We start from the raw sequence: 13431 nt of genomic DNA on the forward strand, positions 1-13431 counted from the left end.
ATTAAAAGAAAATCAGTTTGTTTTGGCCCAATAATTGTGCCATCAACTCACCCAAGGTGTAGTATTTTATGTTGGGCTCCAGTGTTGGACTTGTCAGATCTTTCATATTTGCATCAACGATGTTCTGGGCTCTGGATGCATGCCAAAACGCCATAAACCTTGCTATAAATGATGCTGCAAAAATTGCTAACATACCAAAATCAAGCATATTCCATAACTCAAACAGGTATTCCTTTGGACCTTGGGACCAAATTTCTTTACATTCAGACCATATCATGCCTGTATAAGAGAGAACAGAGAAAACAGTGTGTTCTTTATTCCTCATGCTTGTTTAATATTTTTATTATATATAGGACATGCTCTTGGTGGCAGTCAAATTCAAAACTATTTTGATCAGTGGGAGTTCAAACACAAAATTAAATCCTTGGACCTGCAAATTTATATACATTCTGAGACTTCTTTCTCATCTAAGTAATAATAACAATCTTTCAGACTGCTTCTTCCTGTAAAACTAAAAAAGCTTTCCAAGAGAGGAATGGGATGTGAGTATTACCATCTGTTACAGACACAGAATGAGATGAGAAGAGCAGAAATACTCTGGCATGAACATTCAATGGTGGCAGAGCTAAAGCATAACTCAAAATTTCTTATTTGCCATTTTCCTGGCTACAATCTCTTTTACATATGTGACAAATGATCATGAAAGTAAGACTCAGACCTAATTCTTCTTCAATAGGACAAAGGTATCTGTCTGATTCCTAACTAGTAATAAAGTGGAAGTACATTATCAGCTTATGACAGCTTTTTTCATTGTGAAAACCCTTTTTTCTTTTCAAGGTAAAAAATATGTAATTATGAAGTAAAATTCTAAAGAGCTAATAACTAAATGGAATAATGTCACTAATTTTTACACTTACTAAATTGAAAGCACTTTTGAGATAAGGACAATAATAATGTCAATTACAGTCAATGTTACATCCTGTATGCATGAATCAATTTTTCATAAACTGTCTTATGCATGACACTGATACAAAAATAGATTAAATTAGCAAAGTAGAACTTCAAATTGAGAATTTATGATTTATTTCTTTATTACCAGATGAAAATATTGATGTTTATAGACTTTGAAAGTCTAAGTGCTATATTATTCCTAAAATAAAAAATTATAATAATTTATAAATAGCTTTACAAATAAATAAATAAATACTGCCAAGGTCTTTTAAAGCTATAATCAGTTGGTATACAAATTTTGATCACAGTGAGATCATAAAAGCAATATACTTTAAATGCATAAGGTCTTGAATGGATAGCTTGAATTTAGCTTTCCCTTTTTATAGGCATAAGTAACAACCAGCTCCTTAAAATACTTGGACATCTAAACCCTACTGACTAAAAGGTAGTAGACTTGAAAGTAAGAATCTGACAGCGAATATATTTTGGAAGGTCTATGCTCAAGTTCTGATGCTGAAGAGTTCTACATCACCAAGTTGAATGGGTCTGCTCAGAGTATTGTTCATAGAACTCATTTAATTCCTGTGTCGGGATGGAAAAAATAAACCACTGAATCTTCTGGGATCTATATTCTTCTCTTTTGTCACTAATATATTCAGCTAAACACTATTAGTTCTGCAGGCATGCTTGCAAAATAAGAGATTAAGAGACAATTGGACACAAATTAATCTTGTCTCATCACGTAAAAATCTTTCCTCCTGGAAATTCACACCGAGACTCAACCACCCCAAAAACTGATAGACACTTTGCTTTGATATTCATAAAACTGAATTAATTAATCTTCAGATAATATAGATTTCACCTAAATACTTAGTCTGTATGTTTGTGATCAACTAGACACCTGAATCCTGCTGCCATCTAATAAAAAACAAAAGGCCCACATGGGAATGCAGACAGCTGAATAAACTCCCTTTGTTGCAATTTTTACACAAAACGTTAAAAGGAAAGGGTTCAGTTGGGTTCAGCTTCACTTGTAATCATAGCAACTTAAGCAAAAATTTTTACCTACTACCCAAGAAATAATAAGCATCTCCATCCATGAGAAACATGATGTTTTCATCCTAAAAAGCTGTTTTACGTTGTCTGTTGTTTCATTGGGTCGGAGTTTGGTGCCATCAAACCTGTCAGCTGCATTCATGACAAGCAGACCAAGAAAAATGGTGAAAGAAGCTGCATGGGCTACAAACTTCATGAATGGGCCACGCATTATCCTCCCCAGCTGCAAAAGAGATCAACAAACACAAGGCTATTGCACTGATTGATTCCAAATAAAATGTATATAAAAAGAGCAGTAACACAGATAATCATATATTTCAATAATACAAAGCAACAAATATCTGAAAACGTTTGTATACTGTGATGCCCTGTTCACAGTCATCTTTACAAGTTTCTACTGATTTGCTATTTTCAGAGGAATAATCCATCAGTTTCACTGTTAGGATATCAGCAATAGATTAAAAGTGAAACTGAAATGAAAAATAAAAAATATATATTTTAACTCGGTGACTTGAAATAATACTGTAATTATTTTTGTCATTATTGTCTATTACAGATAATCAAGAGAAAAATCTATTACAGCTGTTGAATTTTTTAATATTAGCTAGCTTCATTGTAAGGCAAGACAGAAAATAAGATTTTGACACACTTACTAAAAGCATTATCATTATGAGTGAATTATGAAGAAAATAATTCCCTTTCCTGACTGATGAGATACTCAATTTAGCACAGTTATTGTGCAGTTTTCCCAACTTATTTTCTTTTTTTAAAAAAGTCGTGACATCTCAAAAAGTTGTATTTGTAGTTCTGTAGAGTCTTAACTTCCTCCTGACTTGTACAAAGGAAAAGTTCTCAGCTTTGTAATCACTATGAACAACTTAAAAAATAGCTTAGCGCAACACTTTAAAACCTGAAAGCTCCACACAAACTCACATGAGGTTGAACTTTTAGCAATTCTTTATTTTTGAGAGTGCCTGTATTAGTATTAAAAGTCTTAGCTTGTCCACTTAGGTTGGCAGCTCCAGAAAAGTACTTTTTAATTTTAGACTGACCGCATTTGTATATGACAAATAAATCATTTAAGGAAAATAGCAAGGTAAGTCAGTGCTACAGCAAAAATTCAATTACTGAAATGTGTTGTATCTCAAGGCGTTTTAAGAGAAAATTCTTCATAAACCCCCTAGGCATAATACTAAAAAGTGAAAATAATGCAACTCATTTTTATTGTCTAGATTGAAAGAGATGAAAAAAATTGGCAAAACATAAAAGGCTACAGAGTCTAATCTGCTAGAATTGTGGATCTTGTACTGCAACATGTTGAATAATCCTTATAGGATTTGTCCCTCTAACATACTTTCAAGGGAAATTTTCCATGAGTGTCCACTCAAAAGGGATACTGGCCAACTGAAACAGGGATTCAACAAAAAGCTCAGTGAGGTCAAAAACTGCAACCCATCTTTATCAGAAAGGTTTTCCATACTATATATAAACCAAACCAGATATATTGGTAGCACCTAATCCCAGACAGAGTATTCCAAGTGAATGCAGGACAGGTTGTACAACTGCTTTGAAGACCTCACAAAATATGATGAATACTAGCAGTGTCTTGACTTTTATAGAGCTATTTTTGATAATGAAAAAGAAAATTTCCTTTGAAGCAACTGGAATCAACCCACAGCCTGAGCTTAGCTTACATCTGAATCAATGGAAAATGAGTATCCTCTGAAATGCCTACTAAGGCAAGAATTAAATGAAAAACTGTTTGACTGGTTTATAAAGCAGGATTTCCTCAATGTAACACTTGGTTGACCATTTTAACTTAGTTTCCTTCACACTGCAATTAACACATTTACTTGCCTTAATTACAATTGCCTGAATGTGCAACCTTGCAGCCATTCCACTCTAACCTGGCTTTAAAACAACATGTTTCTGAAGTGCTGTGTAAGTGTGTCTTTGCCATACAGGAATTTACAGGCTGGGGAGTTCTTAGGAGGCCCTGACAGGGCTTCCCAGGCTGACCTTACTGCAAGGAGCAATCCAATAGGCCATGGAGAGGAAGGGCAGTCCGACCGCAACAGCGAGGACAACCAGAAACTTCACTGCCATCGTCTGCTGCCGCAAACCCGACAGATTCTCGTACCAGATAGAGAGGAGCTGCTGCTGGCAGTTTGGATGTGCTACAAACTAATAAAAATAAAAAAGAGCACAAAAATGATACTGCTTTCAGAATAACTTCTCTTAAAATACAGCTATAGGTAGCAGATTAAGAATGCTGGAATTGTGAAAATGCAGCTTAAACTCAAAGGAGCATTAACAGGGGCATAAGAAAATCTATTTTGATAAGCTAAATCTCCCAGCAAACATGCATGTTGCCATCAGCAAGAAATACTTGAACTAAAAAACTTATTTATTAACACTATGTTCCATCACAAACTATTAATTTCATCTAAGGCTGATTTATCTGGGCAAACTCTATATGTTTCTGACATTTATAATTTTAATTATACTGCTTCAGAAATTCCAACACCTTGAATCTTCTGTTCTGCAAAAATCGCTACGTAATCTTCACTTAGGAAAGAAATAATACATCCCATTTTCACATAATTACACAGAAAATACCATTTTTTTCAGCTGGCATGAGAAAATGGCTATCATATTTGCAGGAAATCAGATGAGGATTACTTATAACTTGGAACCATTTGGACAAACTGCAAAACTGAGAAGTCTGTCCTATAAGGCTCTTTGTGTCCTCTAGACAGTAAAAGAAGCATCTTACAGAGGTAGATGTTAAAAAACTGTAGATTCTTGTGCACTGTACATTTTAAAATCCAAATCTATAAATAAATAAAAATTTATTTGAATGTAGTATTTTTTTCTAGGTCCTTTCTCTATACTTAAAAGATGACTGGCTGAAGGGACAAGAAATGTCTTTATTGAGATAAGAGAAAGTGTTGCAAGAAAGTTCACATGTGCAGAAGCACCAAGACTCAAACAATATAAAGTACCCAAGCTCAATGTAATCTGTTCTCTTCAACAGCTGCTTCAGATCTCTTTAGTGACTGTAGCTTGGAAGTGTTTTGCAGGTTGTGCTCATATACTGGTTCAGCCAAAATGGTTTTTGTCTTTCCTTCCCTTCGTGAACACATAAATACACCTCTCACATATAAATCTCTGTGTGTCCCCCAGGCACAGGAACTCAATTTCTGTAAAAATTTAGGGTAACATGCTTTTGAAGTACACCTTTTATCTGTGTCTCCTTGATCTTTGGTCTTACAAACTTCACTGCACAAATCATTTCTCCCTGGTTGACACAAGTCACCTAGAATTTTACAACCTATATTATCCAAGACAAGTTTCCTGGGAAATTCCAATGTTTATGCAGTTACAAACTCAGCTGGTTTCACTGAGCACTGTTCAGATGGAGAACAGAGTATTGTTCAGCAGAAATAAAAGCAAGCCAAAGAAGGGACAATAATTCCTGTAGCTGGCATTGCCTAAAGCCTGCTTTCTCCTGAACTCAGAACCACAGTTCTAATATTCCTAGGTTGTTCCTCTGATCCCTCTGCACAGACACAAACACAGTTTCTGTGAGACATGTAATTTTTCCAGGTTTTCTCAAATTCCTGAGCAAGGCACAACAGCTTGACAAAAATCAGTATCGATACTCATGTCACTACTCATGTAGTGCACTAGGTCTGATGCATTGTTTTTAGCTTTTATTAGATCTTGCATTTTTCCAGGCTTCAGAAGTAGTGCAAAACTTTTCCATATTTTTTCTTTAAAAAAGAGATTTAAAATTAAAATGTATATCAAAAATTTTTGCATATAGCTACACATTGTTTTAGAGTAATCTGCTCTCATGCTCATTGTGAGCAGTATTCACTTAAATATCTGCTTCTTGTTTACATTGCAAGCAAGGACTCTTTAGATTGTTAAAACCACTGTGCCCAAAGGGCCCAAACATTCATTTCAGTGTCAAAGGCTACCAAAACATAAAATTTAACAAAAGGATAATTTTATACCACCATCATGACATGCCTCTTTGATCAACAGAATTGCTTACTTTTTTAACTTCATACTTGATTGCAAGTTTTAAGCGGCTGAGGCTGGGACGACCATGCTCTCCATTATTATGGCTCATCTCCACATCACCATTCAGAATGGCTTCCACTTCTTCTGTATTTCTGCACAAATCAAGCAGTCCAACTACAAAATCTTTGCATTGCATAGACAGTTTCTTGTAATCATTCTAGAAAAGAGAAGCAGAAAGAAAAAAATCTTGGTGTTTAGATCCAACATGAGAGAAGCAACTCTACATTCCACATACACCTCTGTGAATGTGAATAGCTTCTTTGCATCTTGTTATGCTTTTTTTCCCCTAAATGTTCAAGGAATGGAGTTCATCTCACCTTGGTTGTCTTGTACATCTACATTATCAATTTTCACACCTGAGTCACTCGTCTAGACATGCTTTAGAGGAAATTAAAGTAAGAAAAGAAAACCAAAACACTTTCAGCAACATCGTATGACACATTTTAATGACCAGTTCAAGTTGAGATGTATAGCAGAGGGGAAATTTTTCTATCCACTGTTGCAGAAGTTTAGAAAAGATGTAGAAAATTGCACCATCGAGATTTCAATTGGCCAAGATGAGCATCCTACGCAGAATACATCTAAAGAAATTCCCAACCTTCTTCCGAAATGCATAAATATACTGAAATTTCTAATGCCTAGAATTATTCTTGTAAACTTTGTCTTTCCCCTTTTCCAACATCTATTCTAGCTTGCAAACACAAGGTTTGATTGCTGTTCTCCACAACACTGCTACCAGTGGTAGAGCTTGTGTGGTGACACCACATCTCTGACTGCAGCCCTGCTCTAGCTCAAGGACCTCTCAGGAGACTTCAGCACAAGGGCCGAAATGTTGCTCTGCAACTGCAGCTTCAGTTGCTTTTTGCTTTAGCTAACAGTGTTGTCCTTGGGCACTGTTTTCCAAAAGACAGAATTCAAAACAGAAAACGGTATTTTGATCATTGCAATCTGCAGTTCATTAAACACTCCTTACATGCAGCTGTGTTTGGATCATAAAAGTTGGACATAGCTGGGAATTAGGTACAGATGTGTGTCTAAAGCTAAAAAAAAAATCTCTCAAGAGATTTAGTCACACACGTGTCAAAAACTTCTGCTATTTTTTGATTTCTGCTCATTTTAATGTCTCAAAAAGATGAAATTACTGTAGAATTTTTTCCTAAATGAAAGAATGGAAGAAACCTCCCACCACCTCACAGCATGCAGGACTGCTCATGTAGTCTCTGTGGCATGTTCAAAGTAATTTTCTACAAGTGCTTTATTACACAGACACATTTCACCCTCTTCCAATCTCTTCTTCGCGGTATCTCCCCTTCTTCCACCCTTAGTCTTGAGTTAGCCCCTTCTCTTTAAATACTTCCTTCATACTAACTGCCATCTAATGCATCCAATACTTCATCCTAGAAGAGAAGGAGCATACAGGATACCCTAATTTCTTTGCTAAGGGTGTACTTCATGCATCTTCGTGCTTTATTACCCACAACACTACAATAGCAGTTTATTACTTGGATATATTAAAGGATTGCATCCAAGTTTCACACTGCACTTTGCTTAGATGGATGCAAACATTCACAGACAAATATTTACAGACATCTACATAAAACTGCTAGTGATTTATTTTTTTAATAATATAACATAAACAAGGTAACTCAGATCTCTTAGAAGAGCAAAAGGCACTTCAATGCCATTTATCTACAAAGACAACAGAAGTTAAATACTAAAAGTAATAACTTCCTGTCATTCTGAATAATGTATTATTGCATTATTTGTTTTCTCTCCATTCATTAAATAACAGGAGATTTTAACCAAAATCCTGACTTCTGACACTACAGAAAGACTTTTTTGAGAGTAATATTTCACCTTCTGTTTGGCTTTCATTTTTCTGCAGAATCTAAGATTCACTATTCTGTATTTTTAACACATTAATTTTCTCTTCCAAATGAAAGGAAAATTAGCCATTTCAAATTCACAGACAAAGTAGAAACACAGAGGCAACTACCCACCTGTGATTAGGTACTAACTCTTCCAAACTGATATTTGACCCTTGAGTACCAATATAAAAAACCAAGTAACTTTCAGTAAACATACGAAAAGTATAATTTGGCCTTCATAAGAACTTATAAAGCATTGTAATACATTAGTATCTGTATTTTTTCTGGTAGAAGATTCGTACATACCTCCACACTCATACACACTCTCCATAAGTATTTTCCAGCTTAAGTGACTTACACCAGACATGGAGTTTCAAGACTGTACATGAGGAGACCATTACTCTACAGGGGAATTATCCCTTCTGAATTTAAGTTTGTACACTACTACAGTATGTATTAGAATCCTGTAAATTCATCCATAAAATCCACCAGTTTATTTTCTCCTCTGCAAATGCAAGAAAACACTGCCCCCTCCCATGAAATACTGCCACAGCTGTGACCAGTGGTGGAAGCCAAGATGAAAAGTTCTCAGCAGTCAGGTTATGGCAAACAACTGCTCAACTGGGAAATTGAGCATTGCCCATCACTGCCTCCTCCTCTGCTGTGTCACAGGCAAAGTCAGCTGAAGGCAGAACAAAAAATGAAATGACAGCAAAAATGATTGATGCACTTTTCAATGTGTCTCTGTATATACACAAAAAAAGGTCCCCCTCCCCGGGGTCCCACATGTCTCCTACCATTTATGTGAGCCAAGGGAGTGGGGCAATTTATTTGGCTTAATTTATTTTCAAAAATGGACAAAGGCAGGGATAATGAGTTCTCCTTTACTACATGTTGTAAAAGTAGTGATTTAAAAAAACCCGATTCCTGAGAAACTTCAGATGGTAGTTAGAAACTAAGTTACAGTTGGAGCCTCTAAAAAGAATCAGCACTGAATTATTCAGCAAAGCATGTGTGCTTCATTCTCTGCATGTGACAACACTGGCTCAGAGCTCCTCAGCAGTTTAGGAAAAAAATAAATTGTGCCAAATTTCACAAATTTCTTCCCAAGGATGAGGGAGCAGTACCAGCTGCTCCCACCTGCAGAAGGAGGTGACGCAGCACAGCGGGGGATGAGGAGCTAGGGAACAATGCTGGTGGCAGAGGAGTGTGAGTAGCACTGCTGAGAGGAGTCACCTGCCCTAAACATGCCAGACTGTCTTGGGGTGCCAAGTAAGGGAGCAAGCAGGCTCTTGTCACTCTGAAAACCTCAGCTGACCATGGCCTGCTTTACCTCTGACCATGCACAGGAGAGCACAGCCAGGAGAGCAACACTACAGCTGTATCTCCCAAAGAAAGAGACTTTTTTCACATGGTTCCCTGTGACCAGACACAGGCTCCTGCTGTCTCCCAGACTGCGCCTGGGATTAGAATGCTCTCAGCATGCAGGACGACATGGATGGGATGGAGCAGTGCTCCAAACCATGTCCTGGCTCTGCTAAGTGAACTGCAGAGGACAAGATCAGAAATATGGATACTGCTATACTAGAACTTAGGATTTCAAAGTGGGATGTCATGTTGAATTTAGGTGTCACAGTAGATACCTAAATACATTACTTCCCTTTCAAAAGAGGCCCTTATGCCTTCAGTGCTTCCCTCCTTCTCTAACAAGTAATGTTACTTTTCTTTAGGAAAGCTGATAACAGCTGTAGTGAAGATGGGGGCCCCATTTCTGTAATGGGGGTTGTATAAATGAAAAAAAAAAAAACAAAACAAAAAAAACCCAACAACAACAACAACAAAAAAAACCACAAATAAAACAAAAAAAAAAACAAAAAACCAAAAAAAACCCCTAGAAAATTAGATTTTGAGAGGGTTGAACTGAATTTTGCCTCTCATCAGAAAAGCAAATTCGGATGATTTTATTAGGGGGATTACTGTACAGCAAACAGTAATATATCTATGTTTAACTTAAAAACACATTTTCTATTTCATCAGTCAGTTGCCATTATAGTTGCAGTGGACTTTTTAACAAATGCTAATCTTATCTATTTTGAACAGCACTGGGCCACAACTGTCCCTCTCAAAACTTCAGGTCACATCTCTCTGCAAGACAACCTTTGTCATGTATCATCTACATCTTTATGTGTATAGTAAATATATTAGCTCTTAGGTGGGCAAACCACTGAGATGACAGAAAACATGAACACCATCTCCAAAAATAAAAATATTCGCTATAATATCAAACTTTGTAAAGCTGCACACTAAGCCATGTCCTGCACATGTGCTGAGGCAATCCCAAGTGCAAGCATGGGCTGGGCAGGGAACAGATCAAGAAAAACCACGGGAAGCAGGACTGGGAGTATTGTGGAGGCAGCAATGTCAGACTGCAGCCTGAAGAGTCAACTGTGTCCTGGGCTGCATCCAGTGGTGGGCAGCAGTGCCAGGGAGGGGATTCTGCCCCTCTGCTCTGCTCCGACCCCACCTGCAGGGCTGCATCAGCTCTGGAGTCCCCAACATAAAAAAGAGGTTGACTTGTTGGAGCAGGTCCAGAGGAGGCCAACGAAGACAATCAGAGGGCTGGAGCACCTCTCCCATGCAGACAGGCTGAGAGAGCTGAGGCTGCTAAGCCTGGAGAAGATGAGGCTCCAGCGCGACCTTACAGGACCTTCCAGTACCTAAAGGGGCTCCAAGAGAGCTGGAGAGGGACTTCAGAAAAAGGCCTGGCAGGACAGGACCAGCGCCAATGTCCTTAAGCTGAAGGAGCATAGGTTTAGACTACATATTAGGCAAAAATAGTGGTAAGGCACTGGAATAGGTTGTCCTTAGAGTACTTTGTATCCCTGGAGATGTTCAGGACCAGGTTGGATGGGGGTCTGAGTAACCTGATCTAATGGAAGGTTCCCTGCCCTGGCAGTGGGGTTGGTACTAAATCATCTTTAAAGTAATTTATAACCTAAACCATTCTATGGTTCTATGACACAAAACTAAATTAAATGGTCTTCAGAAAGACCTGAAGATCTCAGAATTACTTAGGAAGCTTGAATTACCTATTTATTTGGTACAGAAATATTTCTACACTGTGATTTACACATCTGTCCAGTTATTCTGCCTTCAGAAGTAATCTACTTTTTTCTGATTTTATGCCTCATAAAGTATTTTTCTCCAAAACACTATTAAATACTGCAACACTTTTAATACCTGCAACAAAATGCAAAATGCATGTAATGCTGGATAACACTACTGCATAGGTTTGTAGAAAGAAAGGGGTTTATTCCAGAGAATAATGGTTTCTCCTGACTGTGGCATTTCCTATTTTGTGTGAATCACAGTTTCATGGCCAGTGTTCTCTCTAATGTTAGAAGAGAGAAGCAGTTTATAGGACAGTCATAAAACAACCAGCATCACAGTTTGGCACTGATCCTTCCGATTGCCTCTGAGGAAGACCTGGAAATTATCAAGACCTGGAAATTATCTGTGTCACTGGCTGCTGTAGGCAACCACTTGAAAGTTTCCCTGCTACAATACCCTATCAGCACTATAAAACAGGTGACCTAAAGTGGTGTGTAACCAGAAAGCTCAGTTTTAATTTAGGTAAGATTTGAAATATTTTACATGGCTCAGGCTAACCCTAGGTGGAGCTAAAGATTTGCCATGTCCAGCGCCATAACCTATGCATTAAAAATATACTTGTTTAGATTACACTAACACACGTTAAGCATTTTTTGCCAAGCCCACACTTTTATGCAGTGACCACACTCTTCAAATGATTGTAGAAAACTCCTGAAATTAAGCAAGGGTAACATTTTTTTTTAGATCAATTGCTGCAACCAGGGATATAAACTTGCAGGAGAGCAAACAAGCCCAGACTCATCAGAGCTGACAGCCTCCATTTCTTGTAACTTTTACACACTTGTACTGCCTCCACTGAACTTAAGGCAGGGTATTTTGCAGTCAAATCTCTGGCCTGTCTAGATATTGTAAATATCACTACTTATCAATATCGTAAATGTCAGCTCTCATAAATTCAGTCATAAATGTACTTCACAGTCTTTAATATTTATCCAGAATCCCTACATGGTTTTAGTATCTATAAAAACATTCCCAAAAGACCTCATGTTGCCAGCTGCCAGCTCCTGGTGAAACCTTAAATTATTGGAGAGTTAAATTTCCTTGTTGCCTTGTGCTCCTCAGTGTTCCTATTCTACTCCACTCTATCCAAAGAGTATTCATACTCCCAGCAGAGCCTGGATGATTAATGCCCAGCAGCATGGAGCTGCTTTGTCTCTAATCTCCTGTTTTGCTGAGGGACAGTATCCAAAATTCTTTGTACAACATTACACTAGAAGTGAAGCTCTCATTTTACAGAGAGCAACTGAGACAAAAGAGGAACTGGAAAAACAGAAGTCACCAAAGAAGGACCTCCTCATGGCACTTCAGAGCTGGCAGCAGAAGCTTTTTCTGTGACCCAGCCTACTTGGGTTCTCACCTGTGAGCTCCATTCTCTGCCTGGTACTGTCCTCCCACTCATCTCACTGATTGTGTTCTCTAGCATACATTGAAGGACACCTCTTTTTGGCTGCACCAGATGATGAGTTTATTTATCTTTATAATAATCTTAGCTTGTGTCACTCCAACTGTGGTAAAGGGATCTATGCAGTTCCTACAAATCAGACATGCTATTTATCTCAACATAGCTGTAAACTTAACAGGCTGCACTTATGGTTTATGAAAAATGGGTTTTAGCTCTGTTCTAAATTTACTCTGCTTTAAGTTAATCAAGTCCTTTTGTTGCCATCAGCAGCTGCTGAAGAGAAAAAAGTATGTGGTTTCAATACTCTTCACTGAACTGCACAGGAAATCAGTGGATGAAATCTCAGCCCACTGAGGTCTTAAAGGTTTCTGCCAGGGACTTCAGGGGGCAGATATTCATTCTCTGCAATAGTCTCAAATGGTCCTCTCAGCATTTTGTTTTTTTCTCCTTCCCTCCAATTTCAGCAGTTCAGGTGCTGTTTTTAAGATCACCTTATACATTCTTCTTCCTCATTTTCCCTCTCCAATAAATATTTCAGCTTCTTATAATAGACTGGTGCCACCTATGAGCACAAGTCCAGGGGAATTCATTCAGAACTGCAGCACCTCAGCTCAGGTTGGCTGAGTAGAGACAGTTCACAATTTTGTGAACTGTACCACTGCCAAGATTATTGTTAAATATTGATCATGATAACTTCAAACACTTGCTAACACAATGTTGGAAATTATTCTGTAACAGCTTTGGAAGGACGTTGATCTCCTGCTAGTGAAGTCTATACATAGAGCTCTGTCACAGGAGCATCTGCTTTTGACAGGGTCCCATGAGGCAAACGCACACTAGATGATTTTAGCTAACCCAGGTCATAAATAACATTGGCAATGTTTGCACAAG

General features: G+C 37.8%; 1 protein-coding gene across 1 annotated transcript in view; it reads right to left on the reverse strand.

Moving 5' to 3' along the window:
• TRPC6 (transient receptor potential cation channel subfamily C member 6) overlaps nt 1-13431 on the reverse strand; it is a 78707-nt gene that overhangs the window by 16459 nt on the left and 48817 nt on the right. The window contains exons 3-6 of the mRNA XM_058825127.1: nt 6071-6256; nt 4027-4191; nt 2017-2230; nt 52-279 (exon numbers count right to left, since the gene is read on the reverse strand). Of these exons, the coding sequence (XP_058681110.1) occupies nt 52-279; nt 2017-2230; nt 4027-4191; nt 6071-6256 (793 nt within the window). The remainder of the gene's footprint in view (nt 1-51; nt 280-2016; nt 2231-4026; nt 4192-6070; nt 6257-13431) is intronic.

Source organism: Ammospiza caudacuta, chromosome 2 (assembly GCF_027887145.1).
Source record: "Ammospiza caudacuta isolate bAmmCau1 chromosome 2, bAmmCau1.pri, whole genome shotgun sequence".
Lineage (NCBI taxonomy): Eukaryota > Metazoa > Chordata > Aves > Passeriformes > Passerellidae > Ammospiza > Ammospiza caudacuta.